Source organism: Stegostoma tigrinum, chromosome 15 (genome assembly GCF_030684315.1).
Source record: "Stegostoma tigrinum isolate sSteTig4 chromosome 15, sSteTig4.hap1, whole genome shotgun sequence".
Taxonomy (NCBI): domain Eukaryota; kingdom Metazoa; phylum Chordata; class Chondrichthyes; order Orectolobiformes; family Stegostomatidae; genus Stegostoma; species Stegostoma tigrinum.
In genome coordinates, this window is record NC_081368.1 from 21370042 (window position 1) to 21394895 (window position 24854).

At 41.6% G+C, this 24854-nt stretch overlaps 1 protein-coding gene across 1 annotated transcript in view; it reads left to right on the forward strand.

Moving 5' to 3' along the window:
• The first annotated feature begins 11833 nt into the window (after positions 1-11833).
• LOC125458633 (monocarboxylate transporter 8) overlaps positions 11834-24854 on the forward strand; it is an 85800-nt gene continuing 72779 nt past the window's right edge. The window contains exon 1 of the mRNA XM_048544053.2: positions 11834-12359. Within this exon, the coding sequence (XP_048400010.1) occupies positions 12077-12359 (283 nt within the window). The 5' untranslated portion in view covers positions 11834-12076. The remainder of the gene's footprint in view (positions 12360-24854) is intronic.

Sequence of the window (24854 nt, forward strand, 5' to 3'; positions counted from 1 at the left end):
ACAAGGACATCTGAGATGTACGGGAGTGGAATGCCTTATCCTGGGAGCAGATGTGGCAGAGGCAAAGGAATTGGGAATAGGGGATGGCATTTTTTTTTTTTGCAGAAAGGTGAGTAGGAGGAGGTGTATTCTAGGTAGCTGTGGGAGTTGGTGGGCTTGAAATGGATATCGGTTTCTAGGTGGTTGTCCGAGATGGTGAAGAGTGGTCCAGGAAAGTGAGGGAGTTATTAGAGATAGTCCAGGTGAACTTAAGGTTGGGGTGGAAGGTGTTGGTGAAGTGGATGAACTGTTCGAGCTCCTCGTGGGAGCATGAGGTGGCGCCGATACAGTCATCAATGTAACAGAGAAAGAGGTTGGGTTTAGGGCCAGTGTAGTCCCAAGATGCTGCTTGGCCTGCTATGTTCATCCAGCTCCACACCTTGTTATCTCGGATTCTCCAGCATCTGCAGTTCCTATTATCTCTGCAACATTAAGGCTTTGACTGCTAGTGCAGATTGAGATAAAGTGCCCTTTGCCTCCAGGCGCACACACACGTCACAAGCAGATGTATTTGCCACCACTCCTCCAAGGATAGGACAGAATCAAAACAGTTCTCAATGGCATAGTAAGGTAAAACAGGTAAGGGTTTGTCACTATTGAACGTAGCTGCAAAATATCTTTGAATCTCCTCCATTTGATTTGACAATGGAAGGCAAAGTTAACGAAACGATAGACTTGCATTTTCCCTGACTCACCCAAACCTAAGGGCTACCACTTAACTATCTGCTAGCAGACACAGTTTGAAGTGTACCAACAACCTCAATTTGTTGTATTCCCTAAAAGGACTGTATAACAAAATTCAATTATCAAAAAAACCAAACAAATTTCTTCAACCAAACTGCCAGTGGCCCCTTGTTGCTGTCCTACAAAGAAAGATTTGCATTCCTAAAGTCATGGTATATTTGAGTTAATGTATTATTGTAGTAAACACAGCTCAACCACAAGAGGGCTCAATAGCCAAACTCAATCCTACAACAAACTGAATACTGGCGAAACTCGGGTCTGGCAGCATCTGCGGAGAGAGAGAAATAGAGTTAATGTTTTGAATCCAATCTAACTTTGTTTAAACCATTCTTCACATTCCAGTATGCAAAATGTACTGGCATGATTTGAATTAGATTTTGCTGAGACTGGCTGGATTTAATGAGTGTCTGTAGGTGTGATGCTGGAAAAGTACTGCAGGTTAGACGGGGTCAGACGAGCAGGAAAGTCAACATTTCGGGCCAAAGCCCTTCATTAGGACTTATTGCCTCCTAGATTTAATGAGGTTTTTGTTTGAGTCCTAATATTCTACTATTGAGGAGAACTTTTCCATTATTCCCTTACTAGAAATTATATATAACTTATCTATAAACAAGGAGGTAGTGGCAATGTAACAAAGTGTGGAGCTGACTGAACACAGCAGGCCAAGCAGCATCTCAGGAGCACAAAAGCTGACGTTTCGGACTCTGCCACACTCTGATGAAGGGCCTACGTAACAGGATTGTTAACTTGTCCATCTTCAATGTCCATCACTATAAGTGGGTCAATAGCACCACTGCTGATCAAGTCCTAAAGGAGTCTGCTGCCGGACTGGGTCTAGAAGTTATTGACAGAAGAAACGACAAAAAAGCTTCTTTGACCTTCTCCTCACCAACCTACCTGACATAGATGAATCTGTCCATGATACTGTACTTGAGGAGATGAAGGCTTATCTTCATCATGCGGGAGAATCTGCATTGTGTCATGTAACACTACCATCACAGGAATGACGTAGATTTTAAGTATATCTGGCAACTCAACACTTGGCATCCCTGAGGCTCTGTGAGCAATCAGCAGAAGCAGAATTGTACTCAAACACAATCTGCAATCTCATGGCTTGCTGTATCCTTCATTACTTTCTATTATTCAATCTTTATCACCTAAGCCAGGGGATCAACCCTGGTTCAGTGAAGGGTGGGCATGTCAGGAGCACTATCAGGCATACATAAAAATGAAATGCCTACCTGGTGAAGATATAAAACAGGACAACTTGTATGGCAAACAGTGGAAGTAGCATGCGTTAGACAAAGCTAAAAATCTCCATCAACCTTCTGCCCTTTACCCTAAATCTATGTTGTATCTTTTTCTTAAATCAATACCACTCTCTATCAAATCCACTGAAGTCAAACCAGTGTTCTTCTCTGACCACTACCTCTTGCTGGCCAACTGCCACCTATGGGATGACCAGTGGGCTGGCAAGGAAACATGGAAGCTGAACGCGAAACCTTTGACCCCAGAAAACACTGAGGAGCTGAAAAAGGATTTTACAGGTTTGAGGACTATGAAGCCTCTCTTTTAGTCTCCAGTGGACTAGAGGGAAACAGCCAAGGAGAACATCAAGAAGTTCTTTATTCTTCGAAGTGTTTGAAAAGTGAGAGAGAGAGAGAGAGAGAGGGAGATGGGGAAATTTCTAGAAAAGTATGCAGAAGCTACTTCTGCTGTAGAAGATAAGGCTTGATGTGTCTGAGGATCCCCATAAGGTGAAAAGCCAGTCAGCCTTGCAATTTGCCTTCTGGCCTCAAAGATAATCTCACGATCCAGGGTCCAGACTGTGGAGCAGGATGAGGCATGCTTGTGTTTCTTCTTCCAGAAGGTATACAAGAAGAGTTCTGTGCTCAGTAGCCTCAAGGAAAAAGACAGCTTGGTAAAGCCAACTTAGTCTGACATCCTGAGGTTTAGCAAACCCTTTTTTTGCCAGCCCATATGACACAAAGCCCTCAAACATTGCTGCCTCCCAGTTGTTCCTGTCCTCTATCATGGAGATCCTAGACAACAGCACAGGGGAGAAGCTGGACCAGCTAGATGAGCTGACCTTGGTCCCCGAGTCCTTAGAAAATAATAATATTTCTGGAAGCAACCACTTATCAGGCAAGTTGTATTCAGTTCTGTGTGACCTAATTAGCCAGGACCGGCTGGATGTAATTGATGGTATGCTTCTGACATGAAGCATGTCTGATTCTGAGGAAAGTTGTTATCATCCTCATTTATAAGTGGAAGGGGGTAGGGAGAGGAAATTAGAAATTGGTGACCAATTTTATTGCTGAATGCAGATTACAAAATCCTGTTTATGGTCATCGCCAACGGGGTCAGGTCTGCTCTGAGGTTGGCCATCCATCCCACCAAGCCTGTGGCATACTGGGCAGAATGATGTGTGACAGCCTCGTGCTCCTAAGGAGTATGATCCTCTCATGTAGGACAGGGACACCTGCGTCATCATCCTGGACCAGTAGAAGGCCTTTGACAGGATATCGGACACCCAAATATTGGACGTGTTCTCCAAATGGCTTTTGGGGAGGAATCTGCAAAGATTGCTGTCAACAACTTTGTTAGTGCAGTCACACTTAGTGGGTGGGGATCAGATCTGGAGTCAGGCCAGACTGTACACTCCCCTGCCTTTATATGCTGTGTAGAGCTTTTTGCTGAGCCCATCAGGAAGGATGTGAGCCTGACAGGGCTAACTGTTCCAGGTAGCGGAGGCCTGTGGATCAAAGCCTTCTTTTACATGGATGACGTTGCTGTTTCCTGCTTGAATCTGTTATCAGTGCACATACTCATGAGCATCTTCAACCAGGTCGAACTGGCCTCTGGAGCCAAGATAAATTGAAGCAAGAACAAGACCATGTTTATTTGGGAACTGGGTCAATCAATCCTTTATCCCCTTCACCATCAGGACAGTTGAATTGAAGGTAAACAAGTAACAAAGAAAATTATAGCACAGGAACAGGGCTTTCAGCCCTCCAAGCCTGCACCGACATGCTGCCCCTCATAACTAAAGCCTCCTACACTTCTGGGGACCATATCTCTCCATTCCCATTCTATTGATGTATTTGTCAAGACTCTCCAATAAAAGTCACTATAGTATTTGCTTCCACTACCTCCCCTGGCAGTGAGTTTCAGGCACCCACCATCCTGTGTAAAAAAAAACTTGCCTCGTACATCACCTTTAAACCTTGCCCCTCACACCTTGAACCCATGGTCCCCTAGTAACTGATTCTTCCACCCTGGGAAAAAGCTTCTGACTCTCCAGTCTGTTCATGCCTTTCATAATCTTGTGGACCTCTATCTGTCGTTCCAGTGAGATCAACCTAAGTTTCACCAACTTCTCATAGCTAATGCCCTCCATACCAGGCAACATCCTGGTAAATCTTTTCTATAGCCTCTCCAAGGCCGCACCATCCTTTTGGTAGCATGGCGACCAGAATTAAACACAATATTAAACACAATAGTGTAGGTTAGATGGGCTTGAGATCGGTATGACAGGTCGGCACAACATCGAGGGCTGAAGGGCCTGTATTGTGCTGTAATGTTCTATGTTCTATGTTCTAATCCCTTAACCAGTAGATCAGGTCTAAGGGCTCTACAGTCTTGACATAGTTGTAAATGGTGGTGGACAATTAAACAACTAACAGGAAGAAGGGGTACCACAATTGGCTCCCCACCCCCCACCACCCCACTCAATGGTGGCAGAGCCAAATATACCAGCGCAAAATGCCAGCCTGAAGAATTTGCAAGTATCTTCAGCTAGCCGTGCCGAGCGGCTGATCACTCCTGGCTTCCTCTTGAGTCTTAATCATCACAGATGATTACCAAGTCATTAGCCAGTTCAATTCTCTTCCGTTGATATCAAGAAACTGCTGAAAGCTCAGAATACTGTCGTGGCTGTGGGCTCTCACAACACTGACAATTGTGCTGAAGATGTGCTCCATAATTAGTTGTGCCCTTAGTAAAGCAGTTTCAGTACAGCTTCAACACCGTATTTAATCAATAAATTGCAATGGCATGTCCTGTCCACAAAACGCGTGACCAATCTGACCTGTTCAAATGCCACCCATTAGTCATTGTAGATCATCAGCCAAATGATGAAAAATGCCTTTAACAGTGGCAATTACTCAATAATAACCTGTTCCCTGATGCTCAGTTTGAGTTCCGCCAGGCCCACTAAACCCCTGACCTAATTACAGACATGTAATTAGAGCAGACATGGACAAAAGAGGTAAATTCTGGAGGGGATAACGTCAAGGCTTCACTTGAACAAATATGGCATCAAGGTGCCCTGGCAGAACACAAGTCAACTGAAGTCAGGTGTAAATCACTCTAATAGTTGGAGTCGTATCTACGTAAAGGAGGGTGGTTGTGGTTGTTAGATGTCGATCGGCTCAATTCCAGAACATCTCTGCCGGAATTCTTCAGGGTAGTGTCCTAGGCCAACCACCTCGATCTGGTTTTTAAATGACATTTCCTTCATCATAAAGTTCCCACTTTAGGTGGGGATGCTTACCGATGATTACACAATGTTCAACATCATTCATGACTCCTCAAATACTGAGCAATCTGTGCCTATAGGAAACAAGATCTTTTCTTTGTTCATCCATGGAAGTATACCTCACCGGCTGACCAGTATTTATTGCCCATCCATAGTTGCCCTTGAGAAGGTGGCGGTGAGCTGCCTTCTTGAACCGCTACAGTCTATGTGCTGTAAGTAGACCCACAATGCTGTTAGGGAGAGAATTACACGATTTTGACTTTTTTGAAGGACAATGATATATTTCCAAGCCAGGATGATGAGTGGCTTGGATGGGAACCATATGTAGTGATGTTTCCATGTATTTGCTGCCCTTGTCCTCTGGATGGAAATAGCCTGGGTTTGGAAGGTATTGTTTAAGAATCTTTGGTGACTTTCTGCAGTGCATCTTCTCAATAGTATACGTAGCTGCACGTGAATGTTGGTTATGAAGGGAATAGATGTTTGTGGATATGGTTCCAGTCAGACAGGCTGCTTTGTCCTGGAATGGTGTCAAGCTTCTTCAGTGTTGTTGGGGCTACACTTATCCAGGCAACTGGGGAGTATTCCAGCACATCCCTGACTTGTGCCTTTTAGATGGTGGACAGGCTTTGGGGAATCAGGAGGTGAGTTACTCACCACAGTATTCCTAGCTTCTGACCTACTCTTGTATTCACTGTATTTATGTCATCAGTCTAATAACTTTTCTGGTCAACGGTAACCCCCAGGATTGATAATGGTCGATACGGCAATGTCAAGGGAAATTGGTTAGATTGTCATTTATTGGTGATTGTCATTGCCTGACATTTGAGTGGCATTAATGTTACTTGCCACTTTCATATCAAGCTTGGATATTGCCCTGGTAATGCTGCATTTGAACATGAACTTTTTCAGTCTCTGAGGAGTTGTGAACGGCGCTGAACATTGGTGAACAGACAAAAAAAAAATCACCTGTCAAGTGCTTCAGGGGAAGTACTGACCCCAAGCCAAAAGGCTATAGTCAGAGAGATGATAGAACCCATGTACAAAACTAGCATTTAAAGAAAGTCTTAAAGGAAGAGACAGTACTGCAGGTCCTGTTCAGAGCAGTTGAGGCTACAGAACCTTTGTTTAATCACCCTAATCATGGTTTCTGGCAGTGTAGCTCTCAATACTAGCAACATGGAGTTGCATTGCAGATGAGATTCATGAGTCAAATCTGGAGCTGATAGACCTTACTGCCCAGCAGCCACCATCTGGTTAATGTGATGTCTAGAAGTTTGATAGAACAGTGGACTGGCACCTAATGAATGCATCCAGATTGCATTTAGGGTAGTAGGCAGGATAATATGCCAAGTGTGGTTGTATACAAAGTGTACATTCAATGAGTCACAATCTTATTGTGGTCTATCTCACCATTGAGATGGAGCCTGTGTAAAGCCAAAATGTATGCAGTGCATGGCATCCAGAATCATGGGGAGTAATGTAAGAACATTAGAAATAGGAGTAGGTCCTTCAGCCCATTCAAACTGCCAGTCAACGAGATCATGACTGATCTACAGTTTCAATGCCATTTTCCTGCATTATCCTGCTGTCCTTTGATTTTTTTTTAATATATAGAAATTTATTGATCTCTGTCTTGAACATACATGACTGCAGCCCTCTGGGACAGAGAATTTAAAAGCCTTACCATACTCTGATTGACTCTTCCTTCACATCTAAGTCTTAAGTGATGTATCTCTTATTCTGAGACTGATTCCCCTGGTCCGAGGTCCTCCCAAGTTAAGGAAACATTTTTATTGTCAATTCCTGTGAGAATTGTGCATACTTGAATGATGTCACCTTTCATTCTTCTAAACTCCCATGAATAAAGGCCCAGTCCATTTAATCTTCCTATAATCCCTCCATCCCAGAAAAGAGTTTAGTGAATCTGGGTTGCAGTCCCTCTATAGCAAGTACATCTTTTCATAAGTAAGGAGAATCAAAACTGAACACTCTAGGTGTAATACTCTACAGGCAGTCTCACCAAAGCTCCAAATAATTGTGGTATAACATCTTTATTCTGACACAATTGCTGTCTAATGCTCTGATCCTAGATAAGGCACTAGCTTGGATGGCTGTCTCTGACCATTGTGTAGTGCTGTGGCCATCTCTAAAAGTCTTCCAGCAAGTGGGTGACCCTCCTCTGCACCATCCCATTAACCAGGACCTCCAGGTTTCTGCTGGTGAACCTTAGTGTCAACATGCCCTTGTCAACTATCACCAGTAAGGAGCAGGACAGATGCCAAAGTACTATGGGCTCTTGAAGTTGGCACAGCCACAAGGATGCTGGTGTTATGGCAGATGTCCGTTGAGTGACAAGTTTTTCTGGGAACAGCATGAGCTAAGTCGACACGGAGATACTTGCCATTGGGTTAGCAATGGCAACTAAACCAATGGATCTGGTAAGATACAGCAAGAAAACTCATCCTTGCACTAAGTCTCATTCCACCAAGCTTGACACCGTTCATACTTAAGCAGAAAAGCCTAAGATTCTGCCCATCACTTCTAAGATATGCAATCCAGATATCATGAAAGTTGATCACCACCTGTCCTGTTTAATGTAACATGTGCACAGAGAGAAATTTAAAGGTACTGTACATTGAAATGAGCAATAAAGAATTTCAGAGAAAGAGTTGCTAAGCTGGCAGCGTATCATCTGTATACAAAGAAATGTCATCCATGTTTCGGGTCAAAGATACTTCATCAGAACTTAAGACTGTTATCTAAAGATTCTAATTCATATGTTATTCAGGATGTAATGGATTGCTAGATAGAGCAGTGGAGATAAAGGCCCTAGAATCATTTAAGAAAGAAGATCCTGGGGGGGAGAAAGATGACTGGATGAATATAGTCTGTATTGTTATTTTTATCTGGGATTATGTAAAAGAAGGAAATAAAAAAGCCAAGAAAATTTTAGAGCAATGATGTGATAAAAGCAAGAAGATAGTGGAAGTTGTTTTCTCTATCTGCATGTTAGCTTTCTTCTATTTCTATCATCTGAAGGCCAACATTTCATACTCTGTTACCATTTTTTAAAAATCTGCTTTTATATTTTTCCTGTTAAAGAGGATAACTTCATTCTTCCCCAATCTATTTTTCATATGCCACTTTATTGCCCAGTCAATAACCCACCTACATCCATTTATAGCCCCTTTGAGTCTTCCTTGCACCTTATTTTTTGTATCATTGGCATGCTTGGATGCATTATACTCACTCCCCTCAGCTGTCATTGACACAGGCAGCAGACAACTGAAACTCAAGCATTCATTCTTGTAGTACTCAAATAATTACAAACTGCCTACACGAAAATTATCCATTTGTTACTTCTCTCTGTTTTTTTTCATTGACCAATCTAACTTATTTTCCACAACCTCATGTATCCTACATTGGGTAATTAACACTTAACTGGCATTTTATTGAATACTTCTTATTTTTTAAAAAAATCCATATATACTAGATCCACTGAGTACCTGTTATTCACCTCACTTGTTATATCCTCAAAAATGTAGATCTATTAAATTTAATTTCTCTTCCATAAATCCATGTTAACTCAGCTCAATCACATTATAGTTTTTTGGGGGCGTAATTACCATGTCTCTAATAACATATTTGAGCAACTTCCTGACAACTGATGTTACTAAGAGATTGGAAATTTCTGTTATGATTTTAATTCATGGTAATATTGAACAAGCCAGATCCCAAAGTGAAACCTTACTTAATTAGACCATAAGTTTCATTTTTGTTCTTTGTTTCCTATGGAGGTCAGTCACTGAATATATTCACAAGAGGCTGCTAGTACACTCTGAAAAAAGAACACCAAAGTTTATTGCACTAAAAAAATTCACCATTTGAAATTGTCTTATTGTAAATATTAGATATCGAGATTCAACTCTTTTATTGTCAATAAAAACTTTGCAGGTGGTCAATGCTCATGACGGATTAATCTGTCAGCATTTTAAAGTTCCTTGTTCTCTTGGCATGATTAAATTGATTTCTTTTCGGCAAATGTTTGCATTCCCTTGAGGCTATCTTCAGTTAATGTTGCTTCCTGAGATACTTGAAAACCTGCTAACACAGTTCACTTTCTTAACGTGTTCCTTAAACTCCTCTTCCATAAACATCTGTTGCTAGAGCTTTTCTCTTCCTAACACCAAGCTACGTAGGACTTGTTTCCTTCTGCTTGACTGTTTTAGAGACAGCTAAAAAGGCACTGCTGCTTTTTCAGTCTTTTTGCTTCTGAATGACCTGCCTATCTCTGAAAGAAGCCTACGTACTGAACCTGACCTTCTGGATAGTTCTGTCTTTTTACCTGCCTGCATCATTGAACACCTTGGACAATAACCACATTTTCTCTTCTACTCTTATTTCTGATATTCTGACCTGGTCAGCTCGAAGATTTTCTGTTTTTGTTTGGTCTGTCCTGAAAATAGATACAAAGTACTTGCATAATATTGCAACTGTTTTCTTACTTTCATTATAATTTCTCCTGATGGACTAATGGGCTGACATTCACTTATGTCAATTTCTTCCCTTTATGTACCTGTGGAATTGTTTATAGTCTGTTTTCATGTCTCCTGCTCATCCACTCGGATCTCTTTTATAAAATTAATTTCTTGAACGTTCACCTGTGAATTCTGTAATCTTCCTAACCATTTTGGCGTATTAAAAGCATCCTTTTCAAACTAACACTAACATCACTTGTACCCACCGATGGGTCATTTTTCCCACGGAGCCATTAGAATTAGAGTTAAGCTTTATTACCACATGTACTCAAGTACAGGGATACAGGAGTATAGTAAAAAGTTTACAAAGTTGCCATGCCTAGGTACAAAGGTACCTAGGAACAAAATCTTTAGTACAAAGTAGAAAAATAAAAACCTAAGTTAAAAGTTTTATTGGTACTTTTCTTCTGCTTAGTATAATGCAGAAAAATAAAGAAATAAAGTTCAAGGCTCAGCATTACAGCCCTTCATTGGTCATGGTCCTCCAGATGTTCCACGCTGGACTTTCCCCATGATGGGTTACCCTCCCCATGAGGGGTCAATTGCTCCCCTCTGCTGGGCTTGATCTCCCAGGGGTACAGTTGTTGAAAATTCTGAATTAATTAGTCATAGAGTCGCTGAGTCATACCGCAACAGAAATAGACCTTTCTGGACCAGTGCATGCCAAACATAATCCCAAACTAATCTAGTCCCATGTGCCTGCTCCTGGCCCATGTCTCTCCAAATTTTTCCTACTCATGTACTTTTCTAAGTGTTTTTTAAACACCGTAATTGAGTCAACATCCACCACTTCCTCAGGAAGTTCATTCCACATGCAAACTACTCTCTGTGTGAAAAGAAAATTGCCTCTCAAGTCTTTTTTAAATCTTTCTTCTCTCACCTTAAAAAAAGACCCCGAGTCTTGAAATCCCCCACCCTAGGCAAAATACACCTACCATTAAGTCTATCTATACCTGTCGTAATTTCAGAAACTTCTATATGATCTCCACTATAGGATGCTCAAGTGAAGTATTGAAAGATTTACCAATGGCATAACTACTCCATTTATTAGTTTCTTGATTTATTGACACGCCGATATGAATCTATGGCTATAACTGGTGCGGACTTAATGTGGGCAGAGATAATGGAATGTGGGAACTGCACGTCCAGATAACAACTGTCCTACTTTAGAAATAAAACCAGTCTGACTCCAAACTAAAACACAAACTGGTTCTGAACAAGGTCTCACACATAACATGCATTGTCTGACCTAAACTGTCACTTCTTTCCACTGATAAAACGCTTGGTTCTCTCAGAACTGTGAATTGAAAGGCAACTGGGAATTTACATAAACATATTAATCAATCAAAACCTTCTAACTGATTAAAGATTTAACTGCATCTTAGGTTTATTTAGTACATCCTCATCAATGGTGTGAACCTTTGATCTTTTACGTATAAATTTTGGGTCTGAAACTACCTCTCTATCTAACACCTGAAAGAGGACTGAGGTTCCGAAAGCTCGTGCTTTCAAATAAAAACCTGTTGGACTATCACCTGGTGTCGTGTGATTTCTGACCTTGTCCACCCCAGTCCAACACCGGCACTTCCACATCATGTTGGAAAAACTGAACGAAAAAGAAACCGGGGGGGGGAACACGGAGGAACTCAGTTGGTCAGCCAGCTTTACTGGAGAGAAATAGGACCTGTTGCGGACTTGGGGGGGACCCACGGCATTCTCCGCACCATCATGTGTTTGTGTATGGGTTTCAGTATTGCACTGATGGGGCTGATCTTGATTGGCTTCAGCGGCATTTAGTTGTTGTTTATAACTGTCTTGGGACCGCAGTGCGTGTTTGGAGTTAAGTGCTCCTGACTCAGGCCTGGGGGAGACCTGACCACTGTTACCCCCGCCCATTATCTTTCTGTGTAGAATGAGGCGGAGCTTCAGCTGTTTGTGAACTGTCTGGGGATCCGTTTCCTCTGCAACTGATTGATGTCGATACTTCCACTTATCCTGGCAGCGGGCGATGACGCGCACGTTTAACACTTGGGGATTTTGTATATTTCGGCGGAGAGAATTCGCCCCGGGCTGTTTGACTGTAGATCAGTCCAAAACCTTGGCGACGGGTTAAGTCAGGCCAAAAAAAATCACATTATATAAAAGCATCGGGTGCAGACCACACTGATTGGGAAAACAAGTGCACGCAGCTCCCTGGCGGGGGGGGTGCGAGATGGTAGAGCTGAAGCAGACGGTAGAGATGGGGGAGGTGGCTGAGCTGCAGTCGGAAGAGCCGGAGGGCAGCGCCCCCCAGCTCCCGGCACAGGCGGCCTCCGCTCCGGGAGCAGCGCCCGGCTCTCCCGTCCCCGAAGGCGGCTTCGGCTGGCTAGTGGTTTTCGCCAGCACCTGGTGCAGCGGCTCCATTTTCGGCATCCAGAACTCGTTCGGGATTCTCTACGTGATGTTCCTGGAAGAGTTGGAGGTTGTCAAGGAGCCGAGCATCCGGTTTAAAACTGGTGAGTGCCAACTGTCCAGGTCTTCACGCAATGCCACAACTTCCCCAGAAACCATTCCAACTCGGCAAAAGTTGCTGCGTCCAAACGCTGTCTCTGCGGTGTAGGACGTGATTAGCACGTTTTGTCTGATTAATTATTATCACGTGCACAGATACAGTGAAAAATATGGTGTTGCCTACAATCTTGGCAAAGCGTACCTTACACACTGCAGCAGGGTAACAGAAGAGAATGCAGTGTCACAGCTACAGAAAAGATGCAGAGAAAGATCATCTCTGATATAGGGAGGTCCATGGTGAAGACTAAGAAGCTGTATGTCATATGCAACCTGTTATATGGAGAGCCCTGTCTTACATTTTGGAGAAAGAATGATGTTTGTTGCAAACCAGTGGAGCTTTGTCTCCTTGTTGGGAGTTATGTCAAAGCTTAGCACCTGAACCAAACAGAAATCCTTTTGGAAATGATTTCAGAAGTGGTAGGTTTTCCTCAGTGAGATAATGAGAGAAAAATGTAGGGAATACTCACTTAAGTTAAGCAGCGTCTGGGGGGAGAAGCAGATGCCCTGGCTGCAGTGACAGGTTTCTGGTTGGTTTTCAGATTTCCAGTGTTTGCTTTAGTTGTAGATGAGTGACTGAACTGTGCAACAAGTGAAGCATTGCAAATAAAAGCAAAATTCGGGGAATACTGGGGACTTGAAATGCTGGCTTTATTTCTTTCCGTAAATGCTGTCAAATCTGTTCAGTTTCTTCAACATTCTGTGTGTGAAAATTTTGCCCTGGCAAAATTGAAGTGAATCTGGGACACAGCTGTTGGTTAGATACATACCTAGCAGAAAGGAAGATGATTGCATTGGTTTGGATTAGTCTTTTCAGCTCCAGGACAATTCTGCAGGAGCTCCTCAGGCTAAATATCTTCCTAATCAGAATGTTCAGAGATGCTATTATGCACCTCTGGAACAGGTGGGACTTGAATCTGGGCCTCTTGGCTCAGAGATAGGGACCCTACCGTTGTGCTACAAGAACCCCAAGCTCTTCATTGTAGAAACCTTTTGAATCAACCTGCTCGAAAAAGCTTTTAGACACCTTTGGAGCAGATGGGCCCGGAATTCTAGTCTCCCAGTCCAAAGGTTAGAGACACCACCTCCATAGAAGAGGCTCCCTGATCCCCTCTAGATGATGTCCTAGACGCAACCATCCTCAGCTGCTTCATCAATGACCTTCCTTCTTCATAAGGTCAGAGGTGGGGATGACTACTGATCTCTGCAGTTTTCCATACCATGCCACCAGATTTGAGTTTCTCAAGCACTTACTGTTTTATTTTTATAATAGTTGGTGTACAGCAAATATTATGATATGATTTGAAGCTACTTTTAGTAGGTTTAAAACAAAATGCTGCCATTATTGTAAAACTTGAATTTTTCTTTCAAAAAAGCCTCCACTAACTGAATGGACTAACTTTCAAGTCCTGAGGGTTTTGTACCAGATGTTTGGAGTAATTTATGAATAATCCTATGTATTCAAGCTTGATGAGAATGGATGTCAATGATAAGAAACCATGATTTGTTTTAGATTGATTCAACTCACCTATTTCAGTAGAAGGCTCCTTAATTACAATGGTATCAACTGCCAAAATGAAGGGAGTTTTCCCTCTTACATTGTTTAAAGTCACTGTTTGCTTTGTGAGGCAGTGCTTTGCTGTACATTAACATTTAAAACTTATTTTAACACCTGCCGGAGATCTCTTCTGATCTTGATTCACATGAAAGAAACAGGGAAGAAAACCATCTGTGTTCTTGCATAGACAGGCTCTCAAAATGTTTCAGTTAAGATTGCTGAAGTAAATGTATACAATTTGCCAAACCAAATAGATGAAATTTAGTTGTCAGTTTCTGAAGAGTGGCTGCTCTTTATAACCCTTGATGCATATAAATGTACTTTAATCTTTAAGGAGAATTGGCTCCTTTACCTGAAACATTACGTGAATTCTTTGTACATAATGCTGTCATAGAAAACCATTTTGATAACGTCTTAACTCGTTCATGGGATGTTGGCATCGCCGACTGGGCCAAAGTTTAAAGTTGCCCTTGAGAAGGTGGAAGTGAGCTGCCTTGAACTGCTGCAGTCCACCTGATGTAGGTACACACACATGCTGGGTTTGTGGGAGGGAGTCCCAAAATTTTAACCCAGCAAGGCTGAAGGAATTGCAATATATTTCCAAGTCATTATGGTGAATGGTTTAGAGGTTTAGAGGGGAACCTTGCAGCTGGTGGTGTTCCCAAGTGTCTGCTGCCCTTGTCCTTTTAGGCGGTAGAGGTTGCAGATTTGGAAGGTACCGTTGGTAAGTGGTTGCAGTGCATCTTGTAGATGATGCACATTGCTGGCCCTGTGCTTTGGGATTGGTGGCAGTGAATGTTGAAGCTGTTATTTGGGTGCCAAATAAGCACATCACTTTATCCTGGATAGTGTTGAGGTTCATAGTGTTGCTTGAGTTGTACTCATCCAGGCAATTGGAGAGTCTCCCATCACATTCCTGAGTTGTACTTTGTAGATCTTGGGCAGGCTTTGGGAAATCAAAGTGAGTTACTTGCTGCAGTATTCCTAGTCTCTGACCTGCTCTTGTAGCCACAATATTTATGTGACTGGCCCAGTTCAGTTTCTCATCAGTGGTAACCCCAGATGTTGATAGTGTGGGATTCAACAATGGTGATGTCATTGAATTTTAAGGTGAGGAGCATGCTCGAATCTTCCTTGTTGGAGAAAGTCATTGCCTGGTGCTTGTGTGGCGTAAATGTTATATGGCACTTACCAGCCCAGGCCCAAATATTGTCTAGGTCTTGCTGAATTTGTACATTGCCTCAGAAGGTAAGTAGTCGTTGTGAATGGTGCTGAATCATCTAATTTTCTTACAACAATGTTGTCTTTCGAGACCTGTGTGGGGCATTGACGTCCAGAACCAGAAGTCAGCACCATAATAGGTGTGCCAAGGTGACTGCCACACCTAGAATGTTGGAGCAGCCGTGCACATATGCAGCTTGGTGGGAATGTCAGTGCTGAACATTGTGCAATCATCATGAAATATCTCCACCTCTGATCTTGTACTGGAGGGGAGCTCATTAATGAAGCATCTGACAATGACTTCGCTGGGGTCACTACACTGAGGAACTCCTGTGAAGATATCCTGAAGCTGAGATGATTGATCTTCCCCACCCACCGGCATCTTCTTTTGTGCTATGTATGACTCCTTGATTCTCATTAGATTTAGCTTTCTAAGCATGGGTGCATTTGACCCAGTGTGCCAAGGGCAGCCACCCTCACTCATTTGAATATTTTCCAGTCATAAAGGCTTAGTCAACCCCAAATAATGAAATGTAAAATGAGTCTATAATGCAGATCAATATGTTGCATTGAATGTGCGTGAACTGAGTGTTCAACTGTATGTGGGTGCATGTTAACTGTGCAAAACCAGGCTTTACTTCAATTAGTTTTTTACATTTTCTTAATATTATTATGATCCAACTGGAAAAACATGAGAGCTACAAAAAAAATTGTTAGAGCTGTATGTGTCTCCAGAGCTATAAATTACAACCTCCTGGGTTAGTGGTACGTATTGTTCATGTGTGGAAGCACCACTATCCTTCACCACTTGTTTTATAGTGTAGAGCAACAAATTGATGTTAAATTTAATTGGGTTGCACAAGTGTGGTGCTGTATTGGATTCGGTCATAAAGACATGTTCCATATTTTATCTGCACACGTGTGGAATTGAATAGTGGCGTAGAAAAGTATTTTCAATTGTAGTTCTGCAATTTTGTTGACTATTATAGCTTTAAAGTCACTTTGCTCATTGGAATAGCCTGCATCTGAGAGTAAGTTATCTGTTGGATGAAACGTTACGTCAAACTTGTATCTGCCTTCTCAAATGGACATGATATTTGAAGGAGACTGGAGTCACTCTCCTTGCTTTGTGGCTTCTAACCTTCATTAAATGTAACTTAAATAGATTGTCTGGCCATCTGTGTGGACTTTGCATGTTCTCTCTGTGTCTGCATGGGTTTCCTCCAGGTGCTCCGGTTTCCTCCCACAGTCCAAAGATGTGCAGGTTAGGTGGATTGGCCAGGCTAAATTGAACTGTAGTGTCCAGGCATGTGCTGGCTAGTTGGATTAGCCATGAGAAATACAGGGTTATGGGGATACAGGGATAGAGTAGCAGGATGAGTCCAGGTGATTTCTGATTTCTTTTTGGGGGCCACATTGTATGCAGATTTGCTGCTGTATTTCCTTACATTGCAAACATTTCAATAGTTGGGTGCTACAAAGAATAATGCTTGGGTTTCAGTTATTTCCAGTTATATCCATGATTTCAATAAAAGGACAAATTGTAATGTGTACAGGTTTGCTAATGATGTGAAACTGGTGGCAAAGTGAGAAGGAGGCAAAGGTGCACAGAGGACTGGAATAAGAGACAGCTGGAATTAATGCAAAATCAGGTGGTATCATTGAAAATATAGGCCCTTTGATTTTGTGTACTCTTGAGTAAATCTAGAAAGTATGGTTGATAAGCTTAGTGAGCCCAGGAGCGCTTAACCAAATGGCAACGTGATGCTGTTGTATGACTGAGACCAGGTTTAAAAAAACGGAGGTCTGGATGCTTATTATTCTTGGGCACATAATATTCAAGAAGGATAAGGAAGGGAAAAATGAGCATGGTTAAGCAAAATATTACATTGTGACAAACAGAATATTATTGAGGGACCAAGGGCGGAATCAATTTGGTTAGAGTTAAGAAACAATAATGGAGCCACTATGTTGCTAAGTTTATTGTATAATACACTGAGTAGTGAGAAGGAAGTAGACAAACAGATTTGCAAAAAAATTGCTGAGCACTGTAGAGTTGCGATAATGGGAGACCTTAACTATCTCAATCAATATTGAAGGAGGAAGGATGGTATGAAGGACAAAGATAGGTATACATTTTTGGTGTGCTTATGAGAATTGCTTTGATCTGTCATGCCTCCCTCTTCCAGTGAGGCAGAAAGCATTATCGTGTGGTCCTGGGGAGTGAACTGGATCTAGTAGAGAGTGGCAATGGTAGAAGCACCTTGGAAATAGTGATCATCGCATCATAAAATTTTGCTTAATTCTACAGAAAGCGCAGGAGCTATTTACTATGACACTATTAAAGGCTAATTTTAATGAAGTCAACAGGAAATGAGCCAATTAAATTGGAATCTGAGCATGCAGAAAGAATATTATGGAGCGTTGCATATTTTTTAAAGAGGAGAAGATTCACATAAAGGTTCATTACATTCTCAAACGTGGAAAAGATTCAGGTGTTTTAAAAAGCCAGGAAATTCAGCCAAACATGTAGAAAACACCACCTTTGTTTCAACTGGAGGGGTATGTCCATAGATAGGAATGGATCCAAAGGCTTTAGAGAGGATACACAAGAGATATACGGGAATGTTTCCATGCATGAGGAATAAGAGTTTCTGTTGATAGAGTGGAGAAGCTGGGATAGTTCTTGCAGTTGAGAAGGCTAACAGGAGATTTTGTAGAGCTGCCCAAAAGGACTAATTAATTGGATAAAGTAAAGGAAAGAGAACTGTTCTAAATAATTTAGGGATTGATACTAGAGAGCATAGATTTAAGAAGTTAATAAACCAAAGGTAACACAAAGAACTTCTGACATGATGAGTACTTAGGATTTGGAGTGCGTTGTCGAATAGAGGAAAACATTTAAAAAGCAGCTTCTGAAAGAGAATTGAGTGAATACTTGAAGGAGACCAAATTGCAACAACGTGAGGAAAGAATGTGGCACAGGATTAACTGGATTGTTCTTTGTGAAAGAAACTGGAGATTTCAGTGTCAGAGCAAGAGTAGGAGAAGAAAAAAAACTTAGGTCAGAGTTGTTGATGCTTAATCATTGAACATACTCACTCACAACTGAATTCAATTGATTCTTGACTCAAAGGAAAGCAAAGAACATGGTGATAGTGCGAAAAATGGGAATAAGATAACGATAACTTCTGATTTGAGGATTGCTGGACCAAGAAACCAATGTAGGCCTGGAAGAAATAGTGTGATATGGGAACAAGATATGGTGCCAGTTTGAATATGGTCAGCAGAAGTTTGAACAATTGTGAATAGTCAGTGAAGGAATTGGGGATTTGTATTTCAATCTCAGACAAACTGTGTTTGCACCTGTTTCTTTTACATAAAGCCAATGACGCAAATGTGCTTAAAATTCCAAAGAGTATTAAACTTTTTGCAGCTTTCGTAAGGTTTTTCATGTCTGTACTAGGTGCAAATAGAATCAATCACAGGATGAATTATTGGAGTGTAAACACAAGCAGACGGTGGAATTTGACGGCAATAAAAATTCTAATGATGGCCATTGTTGATTGTTGGGAAAATCTATCTAATTCACAAAAGGCCTTTAGGTAAGGAAACTGCCATCATTATCTGGTCTGGCCTACATGTAACTCCAGACCCTCAGAAATGTAGTTGATGCTTAACTGTCCTCAGGGCAGTTGAGATAGGCAATAAATGCTGGCCCTGCCTGCAATGCTGTCATCCTATGAATAGATTTTAAAAAAAAACCTTTGGACACCTTCCCCTCCCTGGAAGTGACAAGAGAGGTGGCAAGAAAAGGAAATAATTGGGCCAGTTAGCCCTGGAGATGCACTCATCCCCTTTCTGCCATGTTAGCAATTAGGACCTGGGCGAAAAGGTCCATTATGTACTCTTAGCAGCAATTTATAGCCACATATGGGCCTCAATCTGCCCCATTGCAGGTATCTGCCATCCCAACAGGCAAGAAAAAGGGCTAGTTCCCAGAGTTACCTCCTTGTTGGAAAGGGACCTTCAATTGCTTCAATCTACTGTAATTGGCAGCGTAGCCTTCGAAAGCATCTTGCCTGCCCTTGCTTCTGACCTTCTAACATCCCCTTTCTTCATGATAAGGAAATGTTTTATCTTTGTGCTGTTGCATCCCCTGAGAAGTCAGCCTCTATGATGATCTTTAGGAACCAGAGACTACTGGTTTCCCAGTCTCTAGAAGCTCCCAGCTAATTTCAAGGGCAGTGATAAGCTGAGAAATTTGCTGATGCTGGCCACTCAGCTGTTAGCAAGCTTAATGATGCCCAATAGGTTGAGTTCTCTTGGAGGTGGGAGTGGTGTATTAGTCGCTATGTGACATGCGCCCACAACCCCCTACACTTCATCCCAAAAAGAGAAAATCCCAGCCCTTTTCTAGGGAGTACAAAGAATTCAATGCACAGGAACAGCCCATTGGCTCAGTACATGGTTATATTTCACAAATGTCCTTGTACCCTAATCATCTGACTGCTTCAGTGATACCTTCTATTCTTTCTCCTTCATATAATCTTGTAGCCTCCCATTTAACAATTCAGTTATCCCTAAGGTGCCTCACCTCAAACATTTCATTAACCATGAGCCAGGTCTCTGATAGCTTTGATAAATTACTGTTACTGGTATCATGGTCCTGTAGACTCCCATAACTTAAAAAAAATCTTAAACTCACATTCACTAACTCGAAAGGTCACACAAGATTTCAAGTTTGAATAATTTTTCTGTACCAAATAAACTATGTTCTATTTTAGTAGACTTTAGTACACAACTACAGAAAAGAATACCCCCATTTAACTATTCAGTTGTCTCAGAAACCCCCTTCAAGATTATACTCCATTCTCTTCCTTACGTGGATATTCATTTTGAAGGAGCCAATCAGAATCTATCCACAGCTTCTGATGCATGGTTCATTTTTCCCTTTTTCTATCAGGATGATGTCTAATCCATGAACTGACTTCAGAGTGAGGGTTATTTTAGAGATTTCTCTCTCTGACTTTGTTTGGATTGCAGAAGATTGGGAAAATTTAATGTCACCTGTATTCTATGTGGGGAATGACACATGCTGACTAGCTGTATCTTTCTACGCTCTGATTCTTGCAGATTGACCTCATTGTGAAACCCAATAAGCTAATACTGGCTTTCTTTGGTTTGCTTCCTCCTCAAAGTCCATTTCCATGATAACATGAATAACATGGTTCTCTTATTCAGGTAGAAATTCCAACTAATTATCTTCCAAACCTCCACCTCCATTTGGTCTTAGAATTAACTAGACAGTTTAAAGTATAACCATTTATAAAACGTGATATTTCTAATACATTCCTATTATTCTTGGAGGCTAATGATCTACCCAGAGTCAACAGTGATGCCCTCGCCATTGCACATGAGATGTGTGGACATCTTGTATAATCATCCTGGTAAAATAACCTGGGCCACCCTTTAATCTTAAATAATCAACCCGCCGAGTTGTCTGACAGAATTCAGAACCAGTTGCATACTTCGTCTTTATTCCTCAATTTTACCCTAAAACACAATCTTTTAAAATTAAAGATTTTGTATAGATCTACGCAGATTGAAACATTCCAGAATTGGGTAGGTGAGCCACATGATATATGTGACATTTGCCCTTTGTGGCCTTCGTTAGGAAGAATCACCATTCCTGATTCTGATCCAGTACTGAAAAGTGTGCATGCACGGACAACTATAGAGGACAGCTTGATCTTTGCCCTCAATTGCTGAATAGCCTGTTGATAATCATTATCTAAACACAAACTTATATTGACTTCAGTAGGGCAGCACATTGTCTCCAAATAGCTTCTGTCCACATGTGCAATGCCAGAAATTAGGTGATCCTGTGAAAAGTGCAGGAGGAAGCGAGAACTTTCTCCTAGAGAGAGCAAGAGAGAATTGATAAGTCAATCACTTTCTGCCCCTTTATGAAAAATGCACTTATATACAATCTGTAAATGAATTGTGTGTGGTATGAGGATGGAGATAAATTTATCTTTCAATGTAATAGAAGGAAGAAAAAGATATAGTTTCCGAACTCCTGATTTTGATGTGGGCACATATTCCACAAATTGGCCCACATTTTAGATCTGTAATTTTAGATATTTTAGTTTCTTAATGAGAAAATATTCACTTCCATAATTCATTCATAGCCCGTGAGCATCTTTGGGAAAAGCAGGATTTATTGCAGATCTCTAATGATCTAAATAAGGATGCATTGAGTCATCTTGAATATAACTGAATGAAATGGCCTGGGAAATCAGAGACCAGTTAAGAGGTAACCATATTGCTGTGGATCTGGAGTTAACTATATGCCAAGCTGTCTAAACGTGGCAGATTCTCATCTCTAAAGGAGGTTAGTGAATCAAATAGATTTTACAACAATCTTCTGGTTTCATGGTCTCCATTACTAATGTTAGCTTTTGTTTAGTGCAGCTTTGTTTAATTAAATTTAAATCTCCTGTTGCCAAGTCAGGATATGCAACAATACCACTATGCAACCATACCCCTGAAAAGCATTATAAATCTTCGGTGGTGTTTACAAAATTGCAAACGTTTTGGTTTTCCACAAGTTTCTTGTGGCTTATTTCTTTACTGGTAGTTTGAAGGAGCCAGTCTTAATAAATACCAGTGTAATAAGTAAACTTACTTGCTACTTTTGTTTATAAGTTACCAGACAATGCAGATTCTATCAGCTTGAGCTTAGATAGCAAGTATTAACTGGAGTGTTCCATGCCATTTGGATTGAATGACCAGCACATTGAATGATTTTATTTCTTCATGGCCTCACTTTACGTAAGCTCAATATTAGCAACGCACGACCAAACGTAATGCTGTGAAGGCTGAAGGAAACAACCTTTGCCAGATAATAGGTGGTCTAATACATGATTTCAACTCGAATCCCACTCTTGTTAATGACAAAAGTAACTAGAAGCATTATATATAGTAGTAGATAACAAGGTGTAGAGCTGGATGAACACAGCAAACCAGGCAGCGTCGGAAGAGCAGGAAAGCTGATGTTTAGGGCCTGGACCCTTCTTCAGAAATGGGGGAGGGGAAGGGGCTCTGAAATAAATAGAGAGAGGGGGGAGGTGATGATAGAAGGTGGATAGAGGAGCAGATAGGTGGAGAGAAGACGGACAGGTCAAGGAGGCAGGTATGACACCAGTAAAGGTGGGTGTAGGTAGGGATTTGGGATGGGGGTTGGTCAGTGAGGTGGAGGGGCGGGTAGGTGGGAGGGAAGACTGACAGGTCAAGGAGGTGGGGATGAGGCTAGTAGAGGTGAGGTGAGTGCAGGTAGCAAGTGGGGTTGGGGGTTGGCCAGTGAGGTGGGAGGAGCGGATAGGTGGGAGAAACAAGTCAAGGAGTTGGGGTGAGAGTGGGTGCTTGTCTTGGAGTGATGTCAGGGGTGGGGGGATTTTGAAGCTTGCAAAATCAACATTGAGACCATTGGGTTTAACCGTACAACCCAATGGTCTCAATATGGATTTTACAAGCCCTAATTTCTGAAGAAGAATCCAGACCCAAAACATCAGCTTTCCTGCTCCTCTGATGCTGCTTGGCCTGCTGTGTTCCTCTAGTTCCACACCTTGTTATCTCTGACTCCAGCATCAGAAGTTCCTACTATCTCATAATAGCAGGAGGTACAGAATGCTTCAGATATCTTGTAGGCTGGAATCATTGTTAATAATTTAGTTAAAGATCAGTTTGGTGAGAGGCATGTGGAAGGCAACCAGGAGAGCTCTGAAATTACTGAGTCTAAAGGTAGCAAAGGCATGAATGAGCAGATGAACTGAGACTGAGGTGGAGATAGGATGCTCTAGCAGGAAAATTTGCGTGAGCAGGATATGATGTCAGAGTGTGGCCTCAGTATTTGATTAGAAATGCCGAGAGGCAGGGCCAACTGCAAAGACAATGTCCATGGACATCCCAACCCCAGCAGAATTATCTCAGTCTAGTTGGAAAGGACAGCACTGAATAGTCCATTTAATGGTCTATGAAGATCATCCAAGATGGTGGAGTAGGCACTGTCTGAGCTCCTCAGCCCAGGGCTCGACCATCCGTCTGCTTTTTCTTTTTTTTCGTTTTGTTCTTGTCTTTTTTTTTCTATTTTAAAGTGTTTTGCTTTTAGAAAAAATAAACTTATCCTGGAGTAGCCGCGGCCCAGAGCGGAGTGGGCTGGAGGCCCGAAGTAAGGCAGGTTGGAGGCTGAGAGCAGCTGAGAGTTGGAGTGGAGCGGGTGGGAGGCCCAGAGCAGAGGGAGCTGGAGGCATGGAGCAGTGTGATAGACGGCTGGAGTGAGAACAGTTGTTGGACTGGGGACTGGTGCAGCAGGTCTGTAGCTTGTGAGCCCTGTCAGGCCATGTATGGAAGCCCCCTGCACTGATCTACAGCAATGTAATGTTTCTCTGTAATCTGTTTATCTGACTGTAATGATTATCCTTTTCACTTTGTCTTATTTTCTAATTTATACAATGAATCACTGTGTGGTAATGTAACCTTTTCCTTCTTTATTTCTCTATTTTTGTATCTAAGATTTGTACCAAGGTACTTTGTGCCTAAGATGGCGCCATGTGGGGTGACATTTCAGTGTAAACTTTTCAGTGTACTTCTGTACTTGAGTACGCGTCACAATAAACCTAATTCTATCCTAAGCCTGGAGCCTGTGAATAGCCTATGTGGCCTCTGTCAGTGATTAGGGAACAGGAAGGAGTTAAAAGAGCAAATTACTGTGGATGCTGGAAATCTGAAACACACACCGATATTGGCTGGAAATACAAAGCAGATCAGGCAACATCTGTGGAAACAAACAGAATTATAGATCAGTAACCTTTTAAAAGTGACCTTTCAGGAGTGTAAGTACTTAACACATGCAAACAATGTTAGAAGTTGGGAATTTTTCCCCATAAACTGCAGTTCTGTGCTACATTGATTGTCAAGTTTGGGTTTGACAGATTTTTTTTGTTAAGGAAAATATAGTAGGGATATAGAGCGAATGTTGGCGTATATAATTGGATTACAGACCAGATTTGGCAGAATAAGCTTGAGAGTCTGAATGTTTTCTCCTGTGTTTCTTGAAACTTTTGACTTCTATATTAAATTTTTGATAGCCACAACGGAAATACAAAACTGTCACGCAGTCATATATAGTGTTTTTGTGTGACTGGTTGCTGTGATGAATTGTTAGTTGTGAAGGTATCAACAAAGGAAAACTTGGCATTTATCTTCCAGGACACAATTTCAACTTATTTTGAAATACAGCTTCACGACTGATGCTTTAAATGTATCACAATATATAAATCATTATACAATACATTCATGTTGTGATTTTATTCCTATTGATTTTTTTTAGAAAAAGGCAAAATTCTTGTTAATTAATCTTATAAACAGCATAAGATCTGCATTGTGAGGTAGAATTCACTTCGTTGTAGCATTTTTCTTTCAGAACGCGCACACACAAGCAATGTAACCAGTATAACACAGCACAGAATTTGAAGTGCAGTTTATTTTCATTGCCAGTCAAGATCCTGTGATTTTTTTTTTGTATGTGGTTCAGAAAATATTTTGCTCACATCTGTCCCTGCCTACAAAACCACTCTTGCCTCTAGGATGAGTGAATCAT